At 39.0% G+C, this 19,685-nt stretch overlaps 2 protein-coding genes across 3 annotated transcripts; one reads left to right on the top strand and one right to left on the bottom strand.

The window, feature by feature from the left end:
* Positions 1 to 3: 3 nt before the first annotated feature.
* On the bottom strand, positions 4 to 8,477 carry nadk2 (NAD kinase 2, mitochondrial). Its single transcript, XM_077586090.1, has 12 exons — positions 7,656 to 8,477; positions 7,491 to 7,579; positions 7,272 to 7,360; positions 6,780 to 6,861; positions 6,535 to 6,618; positions 2,788 to 2,927; positions 2,610 to 2,703; positions 2,438 to 2,533; positions 2,059 to 2,114; positions 1,915 to 1,968; positions 1,400 to 1,523; positions 4 to 1,335 (listed from the first exon to the last, which is right to left on the bottom strand). Exons 1-12 carry the CDS (start codon positions 7,890 to 7,892, stop codon positions 1,197 to 1,199), a joined length of 1,284 nt encoding a protein of 427 aa, XP_077442216.1. The 5' UTR covers positions 7,893 to 8,477; the 3' UTR covers positions 4 to 1,196.
* LOC144063983 (excitatory amino acid transporter 1-like) lies at positions 7,488 to 18,427 on the top strand. Of its 2 annotated transcripts, none has more exons than XM_077586087.1 (11): positions 7,488 to 7,731; positions 10,560 to 10,695; positions 11,589 to 11,731; positions 11,813 to 11,950; positions 14,471 to 14,675; positions 14,766 to 14,808; positions 15,292 to 15,572; positions 15,647 to 15,880; positions 15,969 to 16,178; positions 16,948 to 17,082; positions 17,611 to 18,427. In XM_077586087.1, exons 3-11 carry the CDS (start codon positions 11,593 to 11,595, stop codon positions 17,819 to 17,821), a joined length of 1,596 nt encoding a protein of 531 aa, XP_077442213.1. In that variant the 5' UTR covers positions 7,488 to 7,731; positions 10,560 to 10,695; positions 11,589 to 11,592; the 3' UTR covers positions 17,822 to 18,427. The 2 variants fall into 2 exon arrangements, with proteins under 2 accessions (XP_077442213.1, XP_077442214.1); XM_077586088.1 differs by having other exon boundaries at positions 7,492 to 7,731; positions 15,984 to 16,178; positions 17,611 to 18,426.
* Positions 18,428 to 19,685: the final 1,258 nt, after the last annotated feature.

The raw sequence follows: 19,685 nt of genomic DNA, 5'->3' as shown, positions 1-19,685 counted from the left end.
GGCAATGTTTGGAAACCATTTATGAGAATTAAAAACATTCAAATAAAAGTCCCCATGGCACATTGCATATCACAGTTTAATGGCTTTATACTTAAAAGCCTTCCCAGTTTAAATACGCACCTTAAATGTATCAGCACACGTGATTCTGGATCGTAAAAAATGACACCGTAATGAATAAAAAAACTGCAGGGGTCCAGACTGCCCCCAAACTGTGGCATTTTGCCAGTGTTACTAATTTGGCGACTTTCTTGCTAAATCTGGCATCTTTCCAAAGCGTTTTTCTTTCATCAAAAGCGACTAGAAACAAATCTAGCAACAAGTTATTCCTCCCTCCTACATACAGCATTCATGCCTATTACATGCAAATTGGCATTTATGCAAATTAGGCAATGCCATTTAGTGACTTATAGCTTGACAGCCCATTTTCCTTACTGGGGAGTTGAAAACACATTTTGCCCCTAAAATTTCAAAAATGTGTATACACACACACACTTTTAAATTATTTAATTTTTTTGAGTTGCTGCCAAACTTCTGCTCCACTGTTAAGTCCATTCCTCTGCCATATAGTGAAAATGAGTGGGATATTTCCTTTGAAATTACAGATTGCCCCTAAAATATCAGGTTGAAGGTGCTCCCAATTAAAAAAAAAAAAAATTGTCTGGAGCTTTGCCACTGTCCACAATTAAACCTTTTCAAATGCAATTCTGCTTATAAAGTCATCTCGGAATCATAACATATTGCTTTTGCTACCAAACATTTGACCTAAGTCGAGGAGCATAAAGCTGCTCTTGGTGTTAAATTCTCTTTAGTGCACTTAAAGCTAGCGCGACTACAAAAATATATTTTCAAACAAATCTGTGTGCTTTTCCTCTTCTAAAAAGAAAACAGGGGGATAGATTAAATAAATAGGAACACCCACTTGGCTGAATACTGAAATGAAATAACACGCACAAACATAATTCCCACTCAGCTCAGTGTCTAGTTTGTGTCTATTCTTTTGGGGTCCATTCAGTCAAGTGTTGCATGGCCTGACCTAACTGACTGTGGGATAAAGACTAAAATGCAAGTAGGGAGAAAAAAAAATTACGGTACACAAAACATTTTGTTCTAGGCATTACAAAAAGTATATCCCTTTAACCACACGTTTCTGTAGTGGTTTACTCATTTTAGGAAAATCCAGTCTCATATGCCTTTCCTCAGTTATGCAGAACAACCGTACGGAGCTGATCGTCGTCACTCATGCTGATTGTTGCAATGGCGCCGTCGTTGAACTCAAACGAGCTTCCGCCGTCCACCACCATGCAGGCGTCCCAGCACCGAGAGCGAACGCACACCCTAAAAGAGAGCAGAGTTCAGAGAGGGAACATTTGGACCCCACGTGGGAATGTCAGCGACGGACTTGCTGGCGAAGCCTCTCTGCCGGCTGCTGGAGAACACCCGGTTTACGATGGGCTCTCGGATGCTGAAGAACAAGTGTCTGTCCTCGGGGCTGAACACCAGTGACTCGTTGTACTCGTCAGTAACTAAACACACAAAGATAAGTGTTGAGAACCAGACTTCTTCTTGCTGTGCTTCAATTTCTTCAATGGACTTTCACACAATTTCTAGTTAATAATGTTTAGTATCACAAACTATGGAAATTTTTGCCCATTTGGCATCCATTGCAGCCTGATCATCCTGGAAGGGGATGATTACCACATTTGCGGTTTCTTCTCAAGGTTTCTCATTTCTTTGCCTGTTTTTTAAATTTTTATTTAGTTTTTCCTCACCCTCTTGTGGTTCGATTATGGGATGTCGTTGATATTTGTCAACTGTGGGCATGTGAAGCCTTTTGGGACTCGTGTGATTATGGGCTATATAAATAAACGTGACTTGAGAAAAGAAACTATGAATAATAGTGTTTTATAAACTCACTTTTCTCAATAAATTCAAGGTTTAATGGAATAGCAAGGCCGGTTTGACATTTTCCTAAAAAAAAAGAAGAAGAGAAGTTACCAATTAGGCAGAGGTTTAATGTACGCATATTTATCCATCAAGGACTTTAAAATGATGATGCACCTATTTTTAGGATCTCATTCACCGCTTGCTCAGCAAGTTTGTTGATGTTATATGACCTGTAGACAGGAAACAGGGAAAAAAGTAAATCAATTACAACTACAATTGCACAGGCTGCACTATTAATCAAATTGGATCCTGTCATTTATTTCACAGGCTCCAGAATGTCTTGATAGTTTTGAAATTCCACAGTACATACACATTCAAGACGGCTTGTGCTGGATTTAGCAAAGCAGCACCCGAACTTGAGCCTGCTGTTTATTTACAGTAGGTAGAGTATATTATTTTATTTGCCCACATGATGCAAGCAACATTGTTTTGTTGAAGAAGGGAAAAATTCACAATTGTCAATGAAACAACACAAATGCGGAAATGGGACTACCATGCTTTGGATCCCGTTCCTGTGCAAATACTGAGACCCGAACTCTTCTGCTTTTCCCATGGCCCGTCATCCACTGAGATTTCATAGTATGACGCCCTGAAAGAACAAAAAGTTGTAGTGATTGAGATTAAGAGCTCATGAGATAAACAATGCAGCAGGTGGGCGAGTGTACCTGGACGACAGAGATTCTCCGATGAAGATTTCATTCAGGCTCCTGACAGGGAGAAGACTGGAATTGGAAAAGCTTTCGTTCAGTGTTCCAGTTTCTGTGAAGCAAGCCAAACAAACCCCCACCCAAAAAAGAAGTGTTAACATGTAGTTAGGGTCACAGAACGCAGACAAAGCCTCACTCTGCTGGTGGTCCATGGTGGTGATTCGGTGGGCTTGGCTGTGCTGCTCCAGGCTCAGCTGCTGTTCATGCAAGTCTAGCGGAGTGGGATTTATTCCAGTGCCCTCAAGGTGCAGTCGAATCCTCTGACGCCACTGCCACCTGAATGGGATGCAGGGAAGGTGAACACGGATTTATTTGCTCACTCTCCGTCAACACAGTGCATTCGGAGTGCTTTCACAACATAGGAACTTGCAAACACGCACAACCCCATTTCGCACATTGTTTTCATGATCGTGAGCCAAAAACCAAGTCAAAAATCATAATTACGTTTCGATTAATTGCCCATTCCTACTGCTTATCCTGTTCAGGATTGTCCGTGAAATGATGGCAGCATGACTGCAGCCGGGCACACATGATACAAGTGACAATTACAAAGCCCAGCCGTGGTTATATGTGTAGCACTGGTTAGAAATTGTAAAATGATATGAAGAATAATGAGTGAACTGATATTCATTTAGCCTCCCAAAAAGTTCAATTTGAACGCCCATCTCAAATAATCTTTTCCCAGTGAAATGAATAAAAACGCCATAGATCTGCCCCATAAAAAAAGAAAACATTGTAACGTGTATTTAACGCGGAAAGTAGAACTCTATAATACTATACTTTATAAAAACATAATAGTGGCATAATTAAATAGAATTAAACCGTTTTTGTCACACTGCATCAACTACATGCAGCTACTTCTGATGTGCCAGACTTGGCCAGCTGGGGGCAGTATAAGACAAACGGATACACTGAGGAAAACCGTATTATGAATTCCATTTTAAAGCGGCAGGCTTCCTTGCCAGTTATGTTGCAGCAGTGCAGGTCTTTGCCTAGATTCCCAGTGGGATTTATAACAACATCATCTAAACCATAGATGTCAAACTCTGGTCCTGGAGGGCTGCAGTCCTGCAGATTTTGGATGTTTCCCTTCTCCAACACAGCTGATATATGATCAGCAAGCTCTGCATAAGCCTGATAACAATCTTGCTGATTGGAATCTGCTTGTGTTGGAAGAGGGAAACCTCCAAAACCTGCAGGACTGGAGTTTGACACCTATGATCTAAACTGTTCTTTTGCCCTAAGAAACAGTGATGTCGTTTTTCGATGACAGAAAGTGGGCCGCCCCGAGATGGATAAAAACAGGTAGACTTTGCTGCTTAACTCATATTCCACAAACACAATATCAATCAGAATACAATCTTAAGATTAGTGGAGCTGCATAGAACATATTATTGTCAAGAAATTTTGGGAGTTAACTTCCTCTTCAAATGGAGTTTGACTTCAGGTTGTATGACAAAAAAGTCACCATTTCAAAGACGTTTTTCAATAGGAATTGTATATCATTTAATTAGTGTTTAAAAGTAAAATGTTGAATTATTTTTGTTCAATGGGTCTGTTTTACAGTAAACTTCGACTAGGAGTGACAAATAACCAGCTTGAGGCAAGCACACATTCTATTTGGACAACTGGCTGAGTCAGTTTTCATTTTGTTTTCTCAAAGTGTTAAAATCCCAATTTCTTGTCTGTGAAAAAGTGAGAATAGTTGCTTTGGGATAGTTGAAAAGTGTGTTTTAATAAGTGAGTTTTACTTTGTTTAAACTAAAGTGGCAAAATTATCACGTTAATATTACGTTATTTAAAGTTCCTTTAACTCCACTATTTTTTTTTTTACGCTCAATTAACGACCGCTCCCTTTTTTGGAAGGGAATTACAGTCACGGTGCAGCAGAAACATCCATGTTGAAATTACCCAATAGAAATGCACTGTGCTGCACTGGAGCTAAAACACACAATGTTTAAGGGGCAGAATGTTAGTGTGGAGAAGCCATTTGGACAGTGTAGCACTACCGCCGGTTCTCTGCTTGGTTAGCCGTTAGCACCGAGCTAGGTTACTAAAGCTGTGAGAGCCAAGAGCCGAATGGATGCCGTCTTGTCACCTGGAGTGACTCTAAGCTACTTGATCTTTAGATGTGAGGCGTATTTTATTCAGCAACTCCACAAAATAGCTTGTAAGTGTTAAAGTGTAACACATCAATGTGTTCTTTCTGGTTTGCTTTCAGTAAAGCGACGTCACTTTACAATGCGCATCTGAGAACTTACAAAATAGAAGTGTTCAGACGTTGTGAAAAGGAGTCACTATAACACAATAGAGCAGTAATAAATTAAATAATAATGCATATATTTGTAGAGACTGGCGTCAAGTTGTATTTTACAATTTTAAAAACGTGCAGAAGGTCGCAAGTTATGCAAGGTGGAAAAGCGCTATATAAATGAAGTAGCATTTACTTTATGTTAAAAATTAGAAAGGTCTTAATATAAAAAGAACACGTCAAAAGTTTCTGGTTCGTTCATAGTAAAGTTGCGTAATTTTTAGTGCTGTCAAAGTTAAAACATTAACTGATTAATTAATCACAAAAAATATTGCATTAATCATGAATTAATACAGATTAAGCGCACTCTTAATTTTGACCATAGATTATCCTTTGGCGTGACAGTGGATGGCTATGTTTAAGGTAGCACAGGTTGTTTGAGCAATAAACATAATTACATGCATTTAAGTAGAGCATTTAATAAATGTTTGCGTATGACATTTAAAATATTTGTTCATGTCAAAATATTGGGGTCATTTTTTCCCATTTTAAATTGTGCAAGCAATTAACTGATTAAAAAAAGAGGAGGACGAGCGTGTGCAGTGGATCAAAAAATGTTGAAGACGACTTCATAACATTAAATGTCAAAAAAATTAACACATAACCGGTGCTCTTCAAATTTGGCGGGGGGAAATGCCTTTTTTATTAAGTGATTAATCGTGATTAATCAAAATTCTAAAATGTGATTAATCTGATTAAAAAATGTAATCATTTGACAACTCTAGTCATTTTACAACGCGCATCCGTATTGAATTTAACAAAATAAAAGCATTCAATGTCATTCAAAGGAGTCACTGTAACACAATTTAGCAGTAATAAATTGAATAACAATGCGTATGTTTGTGGGGATTGGGGTCAAGTTGTATTTTACAATTTTAAAAATGTGCAGAAGTTCACAAGTTACTTTATGTTAAAAATTAGTCAGCTCTAGAAAAGAAAAATGCACGGAGCTGTCACCATTGTCTTACAAACGCAATTATGCCATGTAGTGACAGAAAAATGACCAACACAAATCAATGTCAAACTCGTTTTTTTGTTTTACAGCACAGTACATATTTTTTTTTTATGAATTGTTATGAAATTACTGTATCATTGACTAAAAAATGCAACCAGATTTCTATTAGGTTAACAATTCTTCCCACTTTTATGTTAACAAGATTCTGAAAAATTAGAAGGAAAAATTTTTACATTTTATTGTAAATTTAGATATAAATTGAGATATAAAACACGTGATTAATTTGCGATTACTTGTGAGTTAATTATTGAAGTAATGCGATTAAAAGTTTTCATCGGCTGACACCTAATTTAAACAGATTTTAACCTATCGCATGTGGATGGGTGAATGGATACCACTGTATCTTGAGGACGCCAAGCACAAATTGAATGAGCGTATCGCATTGGCAGATACCGAATATGAATCACACTTTTATCTGCATTAAAAAAAAGAGACCTGATTCCGATCTAAGCCTATCCTTCTTTTTCTACGCTGCTGTGTAAAGGTGGTATCACACGATGAATTATTGAATTAACAGTTCACCGAAAGCCTCGGAATATATTTGAGTAAATACGCACCTGAACTCACCGCGGCAGAGTTTCCCCAATGCCTCTGGGAATTTGCGAGTGTACTTTACAGGCAAGCACAGATGACCCTCAGACCTTTATTGGAGAACCAAATACAATTTGTCATTTTTTGAAAGAGGGGTATGAGGCAACAATACCTTGTAGCATAAACTTAAAAGAAGAAACACCATGTTGTAATTGTGTTTAACATTCACAATTAGTTCTCAAGTGAAACTCAAAACATGTTTGTGTTGTACCTCTCAGGGTCTGTGTTTACGCCAACAACTGGTTTGTCTTTGCTCAAAACCTTACTGGCAACAAGCAGCATTGTCCCATCACCTAACAAAACAAACTGCAGTTACAGACCATGTATTGTTAATTGTACAAGTTAACTGAAACCTTTGTATGTGTGACTGTTTTGAGCCTTTCTGTTTACTTGCCCAGAAATATAACAAATATATCTCATTGTTATCCCCCCCCTTATTTGGATAGATATAATTTTAAATAATGGCAAACAATTTTAAAGAAAGACCTACACAGTACATTTTCCTTAAGATTGCATTAAATCAATGGCAATTTTCTTTTCAAAACATCCACAAGACCTTGGCCGATACTGGTATTAGTATCAGTATTAGTCACCATCATCAGTACCAATACCGGGCCTGGCATTGGCCCGATACAGATACCTGGTATCGGTACTTGCCCATCGCTAGAACCATTATTCATCTATAAACAACAACCATTCTTACCTCCAGCAGATATGATGGCATCTGCCCACTGCACTACTTCGGTATCATATTCACCCCTTTTCACCACTTTCACTTCAATTCCTTCTTTCCTTCAAACACATATTTCAAAACAGCTTTCACTCACACACACATAAACTGTAATAGCAACAAAGCCAAAATGCAATTATATATAGACGAATGCAGCTGCGATTAAAATTCTCTCTTTGGGTGGTATCTTACTGAAGACTTTTCACGACATGCTCCACGTTACTCGTGTGGATGTTGTGTCTTTCCAGCAGGCCACTGTAGCTGGAGCCCTTCATAGCGAGCTGCGAATCACATTCAAAGAAGTCATGTAGGACGTTTTTTTAATTAGCAATTAGCATCAAGTAAGAACAGACTCACCAGCTGCTTTAGATCCTCCTCGGAGAGTCCTGCATAGCGATAACGTTGCTGCTCGAACTCATATCGGGTCGTCTTGGTAACTACTGCTACTTTTTCGGGTTTGAATCCATATTTTGGTTTGGTTGAAAAGTTGCATGAGGACGTGTGAATTGGGAGAAGTGGGCTTCCGCGTAAGAAGGTTAGACTCGCCACGTGATTCCCAAGACACATCAACTTCGTCACAGAACGGCAAGGCATACTTTAGAAGTGCAAAAATACAAAACTAAAAGTCCCGCAAGATGTGCTGAATGACGCTCCCGTTCGGTGTTACTAGTACAGAACGCGTCATGTCAAGCCATTAATCCTTCTGTAGTGGCGATCGAGTGTCTATTCAAGAAGTGGGAGTAGATACAAAAAGTCTGAAAGGTCACGGTCATAGATTAAATGTTCTTAGCCTATTTTTAATAATTATCCAATCGCTTCGGTAACATGTAACGGTGGACTACAGTCCAATTTAGCAATCGAAGTAGTTCTCGTGCCCACTTGTATGTTATTATGGGCACAAGCTAGCCTTACGTGAATAGTTGAAAGCTAGCACGTTGCTTCAAAAACGTAAACAAGAAGCTCCATGATTGATGTACCGACTGGATTAAATCTTATCGCATATTGGATTAAATTTTATCGCATATTGGATTAAATCTGCGTCCTACATACACTCTCGACAGGATCTTAATACACGACGTAAAACGTCCAGTCCCGAAACAAGAGCAGACCTAATGCCTGCTTGCAGTGCTTGATTCAACCATGGGGCTTCCCGTACAGTCCTCACAAAAACTCGCACGTATTTATTTTACGTAATTGCGTAACGCACTCTTATTGGCTACGTAGAAGGTGAGGTCGGATTGGTGGGTGTGTTCTGTTAGTAAAGTTATTGAGCTTGTGGTGCGTTCATGATAGTACGATTATTAGAAGACTAAATAAATTGCTGTTGATCATTACTATCATCTTATATTGATGAGTAAAAAATAATTTACTAAAACCTTGTAATTTAGTAATGAAATGTCTTTGGTAACATATACATTTGTTCAACGTGTAAATTATGTTTTCTTACTTATTAAAAATTCAATTAAACTAAAGAGTTTCTAAAATACTAGATACATTAAATTATCATGACCCCTGTACGTAACGTATGAAAGTCACTCCTGCCACAAGTGATACCTACAGCTCTAGTTTCTTCAATCCTTAAAAGGAAGCATTGCATATTGTATATTCAACATGATTAAAAATAACAGCATCAACACCATGTCATATCACCTGCAAAACACTTTTTTTATTTAGTGTTTGTGGAGGTTTGTAGGCTATGGATTGGATTTTTAGGGATTATACATGTGGATTTATGAATTGTGTTTATGAAATCAAAACAATGAAAATCTGGCAAAACAATGAAACAACACTAAGAAACAGGATTGTTCTATTTTTACTTTAAGAAGTATAATTTATTGGCCCCCACATCGAGGAAATGTATTGGTTGTAGGCTGATAATGGTTTCCGATGGTTTGTGCAGAAATTCTTTGGTTATGCAAACTGATTGTTGCAGCAGCTGTCTGGGTGGCTGGTCTGAAATGATCGTGGAGGTGAACGTGCTGGACGTGGAAGTCCTGGGCTGGTGTGGTTGCACGTGGTCTGTGGTTGTGTGTACTGGAAATTAGATGTACCGGTAGGTCCAATTAGAGTGTTTGTTAATTTTGGCCTTATTTTCTCTCTGAAGAAAATAAACCGCTACTTTTTTAATTGATTTTGTTGGTGTTGCTGGCCTTACTAGGAGAGGGAAGACTGGGGGAGCACTTATGGATGGTGTGTCCAAGGTTCCCCTAGAGCAGGGGTGGGCACACTCGGGCCGGAGTCCTGCAGGTTTTGGATGTTTCTCTTCTCCAACACAGCTGATATATGATCAGCTCATCAGCAAACTCTGCATAAGCTTGGTAACAATCCTGTTGATTGGAATCAGCTGCGTTGCAGCAGGGAAACCTCCAAAACCTGCAGGACGCCGACCCTTCAGGACCAAGTTTGCCCACCACTGCCCTAGAGTCTAGGGGTAGGCAAGTTTGGTCCTAGAGAGCCGCAATACTGCATGTTTTTGATGTCTCCCTCCTCAAACACAGCTGAGAGGCTCCTGCAGAACGTAATTATGAGCTGATGATTTGAAACACCTGGGTTGGAGGCAGGAGACACCGAAAACATGTAGGACTGCGGCTCTCTAGGACCGAACTTGGCTATCCCTGCCCTAGACTGGGACTTAAAACTCACCAGTCATGAACCCCATCGCACGTCAATGCCCAAAACACAACTAAAAACACCCAAGAATGACTTACAGCAAAACATCGTACTATTCTGAAGTGGTCTTCTATAAGCCCTGATCTAAATCCAATTGAGCTCATACCACTCACATTGTTGAGGGGTTGTTATCATACTGCATATCTTATTGTGCAAAGTCACGTTTGAATGTTGAAAAGAAAAAGCAACCGCCTGATTTTAGGGGTATTCTACTCCAATTGTTCTTTACTTCATCAGGGACTATTTTTTTCCACAGACTGAGGTCATGACGGCAGAAGCTCTGCTTTTTTGCAGCTAATTGTGAAGTTGCATGTCCTCTGTGAAAACGGCTCAAACTATAACATGTCCCCAGTGACGCGATGTGTATTCTTTAGAACTGTGTTTTTATTTTCTGTTGTAGAAATGGTTACATCAAAGCAAGCAGCGTAAACACAAAGGATGGAGAAAAAGAGTCGAGTGGAGGATGAAATGACACAACTACATTTTGCCTGAAAATGTGTCACCGGAATAAGCAGCCATTTATAATTTGTCTTCTTCGGTGTCCCGCCCTGTCTCTTTTGCTCTCCCCCCTCCCAATTATAATATGAGTAGGAGAGCACCGTCCCTCCTCATATTCTATGTTCAGCAGTTCATCACTCTGTTCTCCTGAATCCTAAAAGAACCCAAGCGGCTTCTCTCATCACGCCTCTAAGGTAACCCTCAGCTGAGAAGAACAGAATTTTCAGAGGTATGTGACAACCATCATTTGTGCTGGCTTACATGGTAGAAATTGCATTAATAGGTGTGTGTATATATATATATATATATATATGTATGTATGTATATGTGTATATATGTGTATATGTATATATATACATATATATATATGTGTATTTATGTATATATATGTGTATATGTATATATATATATATATGTGTATATATGTATATATATATGTGTATATGTATGTATATATATATATATATATATGTGTATATATGTATATATATATGTGTATATGTATGTATATATATATATATGTGTGTATATGTATGTATGTATATATATATATATATATATATATATATATATATATATACAAATTATTGAACAATAGTGTTGTAGTGTCTAAAGTGTTGAAAATGGATCTCTTTGATGATTTAATGTTAATGGGTGACCAAACATGCCGTTTTTTGGGGTCTCCTGAAAAGTGACCATTTTGCAGGTATAAGGTTTCAGCGATGCCTGCGATATGAATCATAGGCAAAGGGAGTGTATTCTAGTTTCTTCCTGCATTCGAAAAACATGCATATTATGTCAATTGCTGACTCTAGATTGTCTATAGGTGTGAATGTGAGTGTGGCTTATCTTCTTGTAGCTGGGTGGCCATCAGTTCAGGGTGTATCTCGTTCCTCGGCCACAGTTAACTTCGATAGACTCCGACTCATCATTCTTGACCCCGAACATACATACTCACATTCAGACCTGTGCGAAATTTTGAATATTCTGTTGACCTAACATGTACGTATTTAGAATGAGACTAACCTAAGTTGGAACTAAAGCAGTAGTGAATAATCAATACATGCACTATCCAGTTCCATTTGTCAACATCACTAACTATATATTTGTGGTTCACTGTAGCAGGATGCAGCGTTTCAGAGAAGGCATCCACATACGCACCATGAAAGCCAAGAGGAAAGTGGAGGAGATCTCCAAAGAGGACATCCAGACTTTCCTAAAAAAGAATGCCTTTGTTCTGTTCACGGTTGGTGCAGTAATTGTAGGTATGTATGCCTCATCACACCAAATAGAAAAGTAAATACGAATTTAATCAGTCATGTCCCGCACTTTCATTGTATTTATAGGAATTATTCTGGGATTTGCATTGCGTCCCTATAAGATGTCCTATCGAGAGGTGAAGTACTTCTCTTTCCCTGGAGAACTACTGATGAGAATGCTGCAGATGCTTGTTCTACCCTTATTGGTCTCCAGTCTCATAACAGGTAAAAATTCACAGTCTTGGTCACAAATCTGTCAGTGGATAACATACAAACAGACCATAATTTGGTGTGTTTTGAACGGGTCTGTGGAATTCCACGATTTGTGAAAGGGGCTAATGTGTTAAATTAGGGGTGTGAAACATATGGCTCGTGAGGACAGAACACAAACTGTAGATGTTCATTAAAATTATTAGTAGTTGCTAAAAAAAAAATCCACTAGAGGGTGCACTTACAACCACCTACATGACATTCTGAAATTTGGCTGTCACTCAGAATTTGATGCAAACACTTTGCACAAATTTTTGTTTAAAAAAAATGTCAGTTTACTCTGTGGTATTATAATATTAAATGGGAATAGTTACATAAAGCACTTGTAATTATTTGCACATAAAAAAAACAGGAAATGTTTTGACCTGTGGTTATTTATAGCTTATTAGGCCACGGATTTACTGGTTTGGCCCACTATAGGTCTAATTTAGATGAAAGTAGCCCCTGAATTAAAATGAGTTTGACACCCCTGTATAAAGTAGCGTTGTATATATTTTGGGACAGTTTAAAATGCTTAATGTAACAGTAAAACAATCTTAACACCGCTTTAAAAAAAAAAAATTGCAGTCAGTCTTCACAAAAAAATTACGTGGACACTTCTACTTATAGCCACTTCAACCTTTGAAAATATCAGACTGATTGCCCTGATATTTTGGATTTATTGAGCATTAAGCATTTTTGTCTCCTAAGAGTCTCACTATAGAGAAAGGAATTGCTTGATGTGAGAAAACAGCAATAAATTGTCACCAACATTAATGTGCACATCTGTACTGTAATGACTCATTATTTTTCATTTTATGGTCATTAGGCGTTTTCCTCATTAATGTGCATTGAGGAGTTTGTCACTTTTTTTCAGTTTCCATCCCAATTGTGTACTACGGTAGCGAACACAACACTGCACATGTGATGGGATGAGTATGACATCACCCTTCACCCCTCCACCCCTCCACCCCTCCACCCCTCCACCCCTCCTAAGAAACCGTGGGGTGTTTGCCCCACAGACACAAGTTGATGGCTGCAGTCACAGTTAAAAAGTCAGGGCTCTATGTACTCATCTGTGCATAGGTGGAACATGCATTATGTAGAAAAAGCTTTAATGTTAACATTTTAAACTCCACAATGCAACTTTAAGCGACAATAAGCTGTAGTGAGCGCCTATGGAAATTAATACATTAATGTCCATAAAATCCCCTTTTTTTGGGGGGCAATCATTCTCCTATTTGCACCAGTAGAAGTTGCCATAAGTAGAAATGTCCACTTCACATAAATGTTGGTGATGCTTGATCACCGTTTTCTGACATCAAGTGACTAAACTTTTTCTATGGAGGGGAAAGACTTAACGGCCGTAAAAATTTAAAATATTGGTGTGATCATTCTAATATTTTAAGGGGTTGGAGAACGCACTAGTAGAGATGTGCACATGAGTTCCGATGACAATTGATTGGAGTTTTCTGAGAATAAGCGGTTAAGCTTTTTTCCCCCCTTTCTAGCACTGTAGGCTTTGTAGACAACTTGTTTGCATGTCGGGAATGTTTAGAGGTTGTGGATTCAAATCTGGGCTGCAGGGCAGAAAGAGGGGGGTTAGCAAGGGCTGGGTGTGTTCTAAATATTTCCAGAAATTCTTGTATAAGGCTGCAGGCAGAAATGCTCAGGTCTGTTTGTTGACAGAGAACTGTTTCTTCCTTGTCACACTAGGAAGGAACATCTTACTGCCTCATGCTCATTTTTTATTTACTCACCTGTGTTTATTCCTTTAGTCAGAAACTAATGGTGGTCCCACTGAAATATAGGAAAATTAAATACTTTACAACAGAAAGAAGATTTAAAAACATTTATGTTTCTTTGTTTTCTACTGTTGAATTCACTGTGAACTACTTTTATAGGGTCCTGCTGCTATGATTTTTTTGGGTGATATACTGTACCTCATGGTGTTATACAGTATATACATACCTGGGCAGCTAAAGAAATGTGCAGCTTGTATTTGGCATTGGCATTGGTTGTTTGACATCTTATGGACACAAAGATTCCATGAAAATCCATGACAGGAACCAACAATTAACAAAACTACAGTATTTCACCATCTTGTAAAATGGTTAAATAACTGCAAATACAAGACAATTGAACAATTGAAATAACATTTACTGTCCTGTAAAATCATGGCCATAATAAGATCATAAGATGAGTGCACAGTATTATTTAAAAGAAAAAAAACTTGCCAGTATTTTCTTTGTGTACCAAGGGACCCATACCCTAATTGGGTCATTTTATCAATGAGGTCAAGTGATGTGAAACGGTTATCATGCACAAATGTGAAGAACTTTTGACTGTTCATCCAAACACTGGGGCCCTGCCCCAAGACAGTTTGTGGCATAAGTGTGTACAGTATATATTCTTCCAGGGTTTGTCTGGGTTGTGTGGAGCTTTCGTGTCCAGATTCTCAAATACTGTATTGTTTTCCACATTTGTGTGCTTTAGGAATGGCAGCACTGGACAGCAAAGCCTCAGGGAAAATGGGCATGAGAGCTGTGATTTACTACATGACCACTACCTTTATTGCAGTCTTCGTTGGTATCCTCATTGTCCTGATCATCCACCCAGGAAAAGGATCTAAAGATGAGTTTGGAAAGCAACAGATGATCGAGCAAGTCAGTCCTGCAGATGCCTTTTTGGATCTGATCAGGTAGCGAGTGGCAACAGGAGACGATTAGAGAATGCGTGAAATATTCTTGCTTACTTAGTTCAAGCATTTCTAACTGCCTTTTCATTTCAGAAATATGTTCCCTCCAAACTTGGTCCAAGCCTGCACACAACAGGTGAGCCACCAAATTAATGATCCATTCATCCATCCATTTTCTTCCACTTGGGTCGTGAGAGCAGCAGCTTTAGCAGGGAAGCCCAGACTTCCCTCTACCCAGACACTTCATCCATTCTAGGGCAATCCCAAGACATTCCCAGCATGACCTGGGTCGTACCTGGGTCCTTCTCCCTGTGGGACGTGCGCGGAACACCTCGCCAGGGAGGTGTCCTCTAGTGTAGACATCTAACCCACATGCCAGGGCCACGATTGGGGTTAGAACATAGATTGACCGGTAAATCGAGAGCTTTGCCTCTCAGCTAAGCTCCTTCGTCACCACGACAGACTGATACAGAATCCGTAAATCAGTAAGGCGGCAAATACTTCTTCACGCCACTGTATGTCAACGCAAGTTGGGATAGTGGATGGATTTGATCATAATGTGTGCAACTGTGGTGAGCTTGCCCATCTAACCAAACTCCTTCATCATTTCCTTTTCCAGTTCAAAACCAAATATGGAAAACGAGTCATTCATGTGACCATGACAGTTAACGACACCCTCTTTAATACAACCAATGGCACCCAGGAGGTCATGGAGATCACCCGAGAGGAAGTGATACCAGTGCCTGGTCAGGTGAATGGAGTTAATGCACTGGGGTTGGTGGTCTTCTCTATGTGTTTCGGGCTGATAATTGGCAACATGAAGGAGCACGGCCAACTCCTGAGGGATTTCTTTGACAGCCTCAATGAAGCGATCATGCAGCTTGTTGCTATCATCATGTGGTGGGACTTTTCACTTCCTGTTAAATTCGCCTTTCAACCACATTTCTCTTAACGTTACCTCCTTCTGCTGTCAGGTATGCTCCTATTGGTATCCTGTTCCTCATCGCAGGAAAAATAGTGGAGATGGATGATCTTACACAAATGGGTGGCCAGTTGGGCATGTATACCATCACAGTTATCATTGGTCTAATGATCCATGCCATTCTCATTCTTCCCACCCTGTATTTTGTCATCACTCGGCAGAACCCTTTCATTTTCATTGCTGGGCTTCTGCAAGCTCTGGTCACTGCGTTGGGCACCTCGTCCAGGTGAGGCCTGAATCTAGCAAACTCATTGTAACAATCTTTAATATTCCAAGCTGAGGTCTGCTTTGGAGGAATTGTGTGTCATTTCTAGGCTGTTGTCTCCCAGCTCAGCCACCCTCCCTGTCACATTCAAATGTCTGGAGGAGAACAACAAAATAGACAAGCGAATTACTCGTTTTGTGTTGCCTGTGGGTGCCACCATCAACATGGATGGCACGGCTCTCTATGAAGCGCTGGCGGCCATTTTTATTGCCCAAGTCAACAACATGGAGATGAACTTTGGTCAGATCATTACCATTAGGTAAGAATGAACAAAGGAGGACTACAGTAAAGTATAAAATATACCGTATTTTCGGACTATAAGTTGCACTTTTTTTTCATAGTTTGGCTCTTCCTGCGACTTATACACTTGTACATATTATAAATAGAGCTCTGACTCGCACCCAAAATCCCTGTTCCCTAATCGTGTTGACAGCAGTAAACAATATCTGCTTGGATTCAAAACTTCTGCTTCTAACTACAGAAAGGTTTTTCTATTTAGTTTAAAATGGTTTACCTTAAGGTGAAGGTGTCAGTAATGCAAAGTATTTGCCAACCACAAAAAGAAAATAGAAGAAGAAATGGAAGAAGAAGAAGAAAAAGAAGTCAAAGAAAGCAGTCATGGCAACTGATGTGTGACTGTCACTATAGCCTACAGCAAGCTAGCTAATTTAGCATGCGTAGTCCGCCGCCACTAGGATTTACAAAGGCACAATAACTGACCAGTTAACACAACACACAATTCTAGTTAAGGTAAACCATTTTAAACTAAAAAGAAAAACTCTTCCATAGTTAGAAGCGGAAGTTTCGAATCCGACTGGAACTCGTGTGCTGCTGACTAAAGAATTAGGGAACGGGGATTTTGGGCTCTACTGTTTTTGTAAACTATATTTCCACCCAAAATTTAACTTAAAGTCCAGTGCGACTTGTAGGCTATGTTTTTTCTTTTTCACCTTCGACTTATTATCCGGAGCGACTTATAGTCCAAAAACTACAGTATCTACAAGTTGATTGTCTGTCTTTTAATCAAGTATTACAGCAACTGCAGCTAGTATCGGAGCTGCCGGAATCCCACAAGCAGGCCTGGTCACTATGGTGATTGTATTGACCTCTGTTGGACTTCCTACTGATGACATCACTCTAATCATTGCAGTTGATTGGTTCCTGTGAGTATGCTGTGTCTTAAAAAATATAATCATGTGACACAGTGAAGAGCAGAGACTGCTTTCACATGTGGACATGAATCATCTTTGTCATTTTAAAGGTCAAAAATATCCCCATCTCTACTACCACCTAGTGACACACTTTTCCCTTCTCCCTGAAGTCCTGCTCTACATCTTTCCCTTTGTGTTGAATATTTTCTGGAGTGGGTTTTAACATAGAAACATAATTAGGTTTCCCAAATTAATAATTCCAATTAGAAGACCCTTCTCAGCTAACTGGGGCAATGTGGAAAAATCCCTCTCTCCTCAACTAGTATAGTCCAAATATGAACTTTTTATAGTGCATAGTACAACAGAATAATATAGAACATTATTTACCAGAGGGCAGTTTGTTTGTAAATCAGACTTAAAACTGTGTAACGGGTAAACCATGATTAACCACATTACCACCACTAAAATGAAAGATTCATATTGTTTGATTTTCAAATATAAATCAATGTTCTTCAAAATCCTCTTTCTCTTGTGTGACAGCGATCGTCTGCGTACCACCACCAATGTTTTGGGGGATTCAATCGGAGCCGGCATCATAGAGTTCCTCTCGCGGAACGAGCTTCGCAGCAGGGATGTGGAGATGGGAAACTCTGTGCTGGAGGAGAAAGAGAGGAAGAAACCATACAAGCTCATCTCACAGGATAGTGATTTGGAAAATGACAAACGTGGTCACAACGAATCAAGCATGTAGTTCTCCCTAACTATCTGCTCCAGCTTTTAATAGTGTGCAACCAACTGATGCTGTTTTGTTTTGAGAGGTGTCGCTCTTCCCTCTGACTTCACACTACCATTGGTTTTATCTTGTTCAACAAGTGATGATTTTAATACATTCCTCTTCCATCCAAAATAACAAAGACTCCTTTATTTACATAGGACTGGTGGTTTTGTATATTTATTACTTGAATGAATGTACATTAATTTAATATCTTATTATCTTCATGCAAGAATTGTGTGTGTAGCTTTGTGTGCAATTAGATAATTGAAGTACAGTACTGTATTTTTAAAATAAAGCCAAAAACACTCAAAAAAGAAGGCTGCAGGCTAAAACTGTGTCAAACCATGAGTATTATAATTATTTTTTTCCCACCAATTATTTTTACTGTATTGCTTAAAAATATTGAATGTAACGTCCTAAAGCTGTATATTCGGCTTCTATTCCCACTATTAATAATATTAAAAATACATGTGGACATTGGCGTTTTTAATCAATACGATTCATTTAAGGTGTGAGAAAATAACCACTATATGGGAGGTAAATACTGTTGGAAACCCTAACTATTAAAATTGATCAGTGGAATAAAAATATTTTTGCATTGTATTCATTATCTATCTGTGTTTATGGCCTGTACTCTAGATTTCTCCCATTGATGGTCATTATGCATGTTAGGTCATTGAATATTCTAAACTGGCCATAGATGTGAATGTGAGTGGGAATGGTTCTCATTTCTCTATGTTTTAGTACTGTAATGTGATTGGCTGGTCATCAATTCAGAGTTTACACCACTGCCCACTGTAATACAGCAAGGATAGGATCCACCTTCCTCTTGGCACAGGATTATCATTATACGGGCTATTACAATGGAGCGTTGGCGGGCTCCTCAGTGAGTCCACAGTTTGATTTGAAGCAGTTACAGTAGCTGTTCATTGCTTTGCAGAAGAACAAACCTCTCACTCATTCATACAGCTTTGATGTGCAGTGGTCTTCCAGACCTCTAGACCTCTTCCATTGGTTAACTAGAGCTGTCCATGATTGGCTTTAGCTTGAAGATGGGTATGTTCAAGGAGAGATGCGGGGCGGCATGGCTCAATGTTAGAGTGGCCGTCTCCCAACCGATAGAATGTGGATTCGATCCTCACCCCTGGTGACCATTTCGAAGTGTCCTTGAGCAAGACACTGAGCCCAAATGTACTCCCAGTGGACTTGGCAGCGCCCTGCAAGGCAGCAGCTGACCACTACTGGTGTATGAATGGGTGAATGTGAGGCTTTGTAAAGCACTTTGGGCACCATATGGTGTAGATAAAGTGCTATATATATATATAAAAAAAAAGCAGTCCAGTCCAAGATTCTGCATAGTGAAATATATCAGATTGAATGGCAAATTGAATTGAATGAGGTGAACGTTTGAATTAGGAATAGGAACAATGCGGAATTTCTAATAGGAAGGATATGAACCTAAGTCTTAACCCATACGTTTGCCCTACGAAATTTTGTTGGTGAAAAATATGCAATATTTAGTGGAAACATGGGATTTTTGCTATGTGAGAATTGGGGGAGTGCTGAAAATTAACTTCAATGTGAATTGAATGAGTTTAAAAGTTTGAATTGTGAATGGGAGTGATTTTTATTTCTTTTTATACTGTCATTTGAATTCATAATAAATGGGGATTTTATTTTATTTTTTTTTGGGGGGGGGTGGTGGGGGTGCGTTGAAAATTTTAGAATTTTGGAAAATACTGTGAAAGTTAGGAATGAGAAAAGAATTCCCCCTGAACCATGATTTTTTGGAACACATTGAAGTTGGAATGGTTTAAATTGGTCTAGAAATGTAGTTAAA

This window comes from Vanacampus margaritifer, chromosome 14 (genome assembly GCF_051991255.1).
Source record: "Vanacampus margaritifer isolate UIUO_Vmar chromosome 14, RoL_Vmar_1.0, whole genome shotgun sequence".
In the NCBI taxonomy this organism is placed as follows: Eukaryota; Metazoa; Chordata; class Actinopteri; order Syngnathiformes; family Syngnathidae; genus Vanacampus; species Vanacampus margaritifer.
The sequence above is the reverse complement of the archived record's forward strand: the minus strand, read 5'-3'. Positions and strand labels throughout refer to the sequence as shown.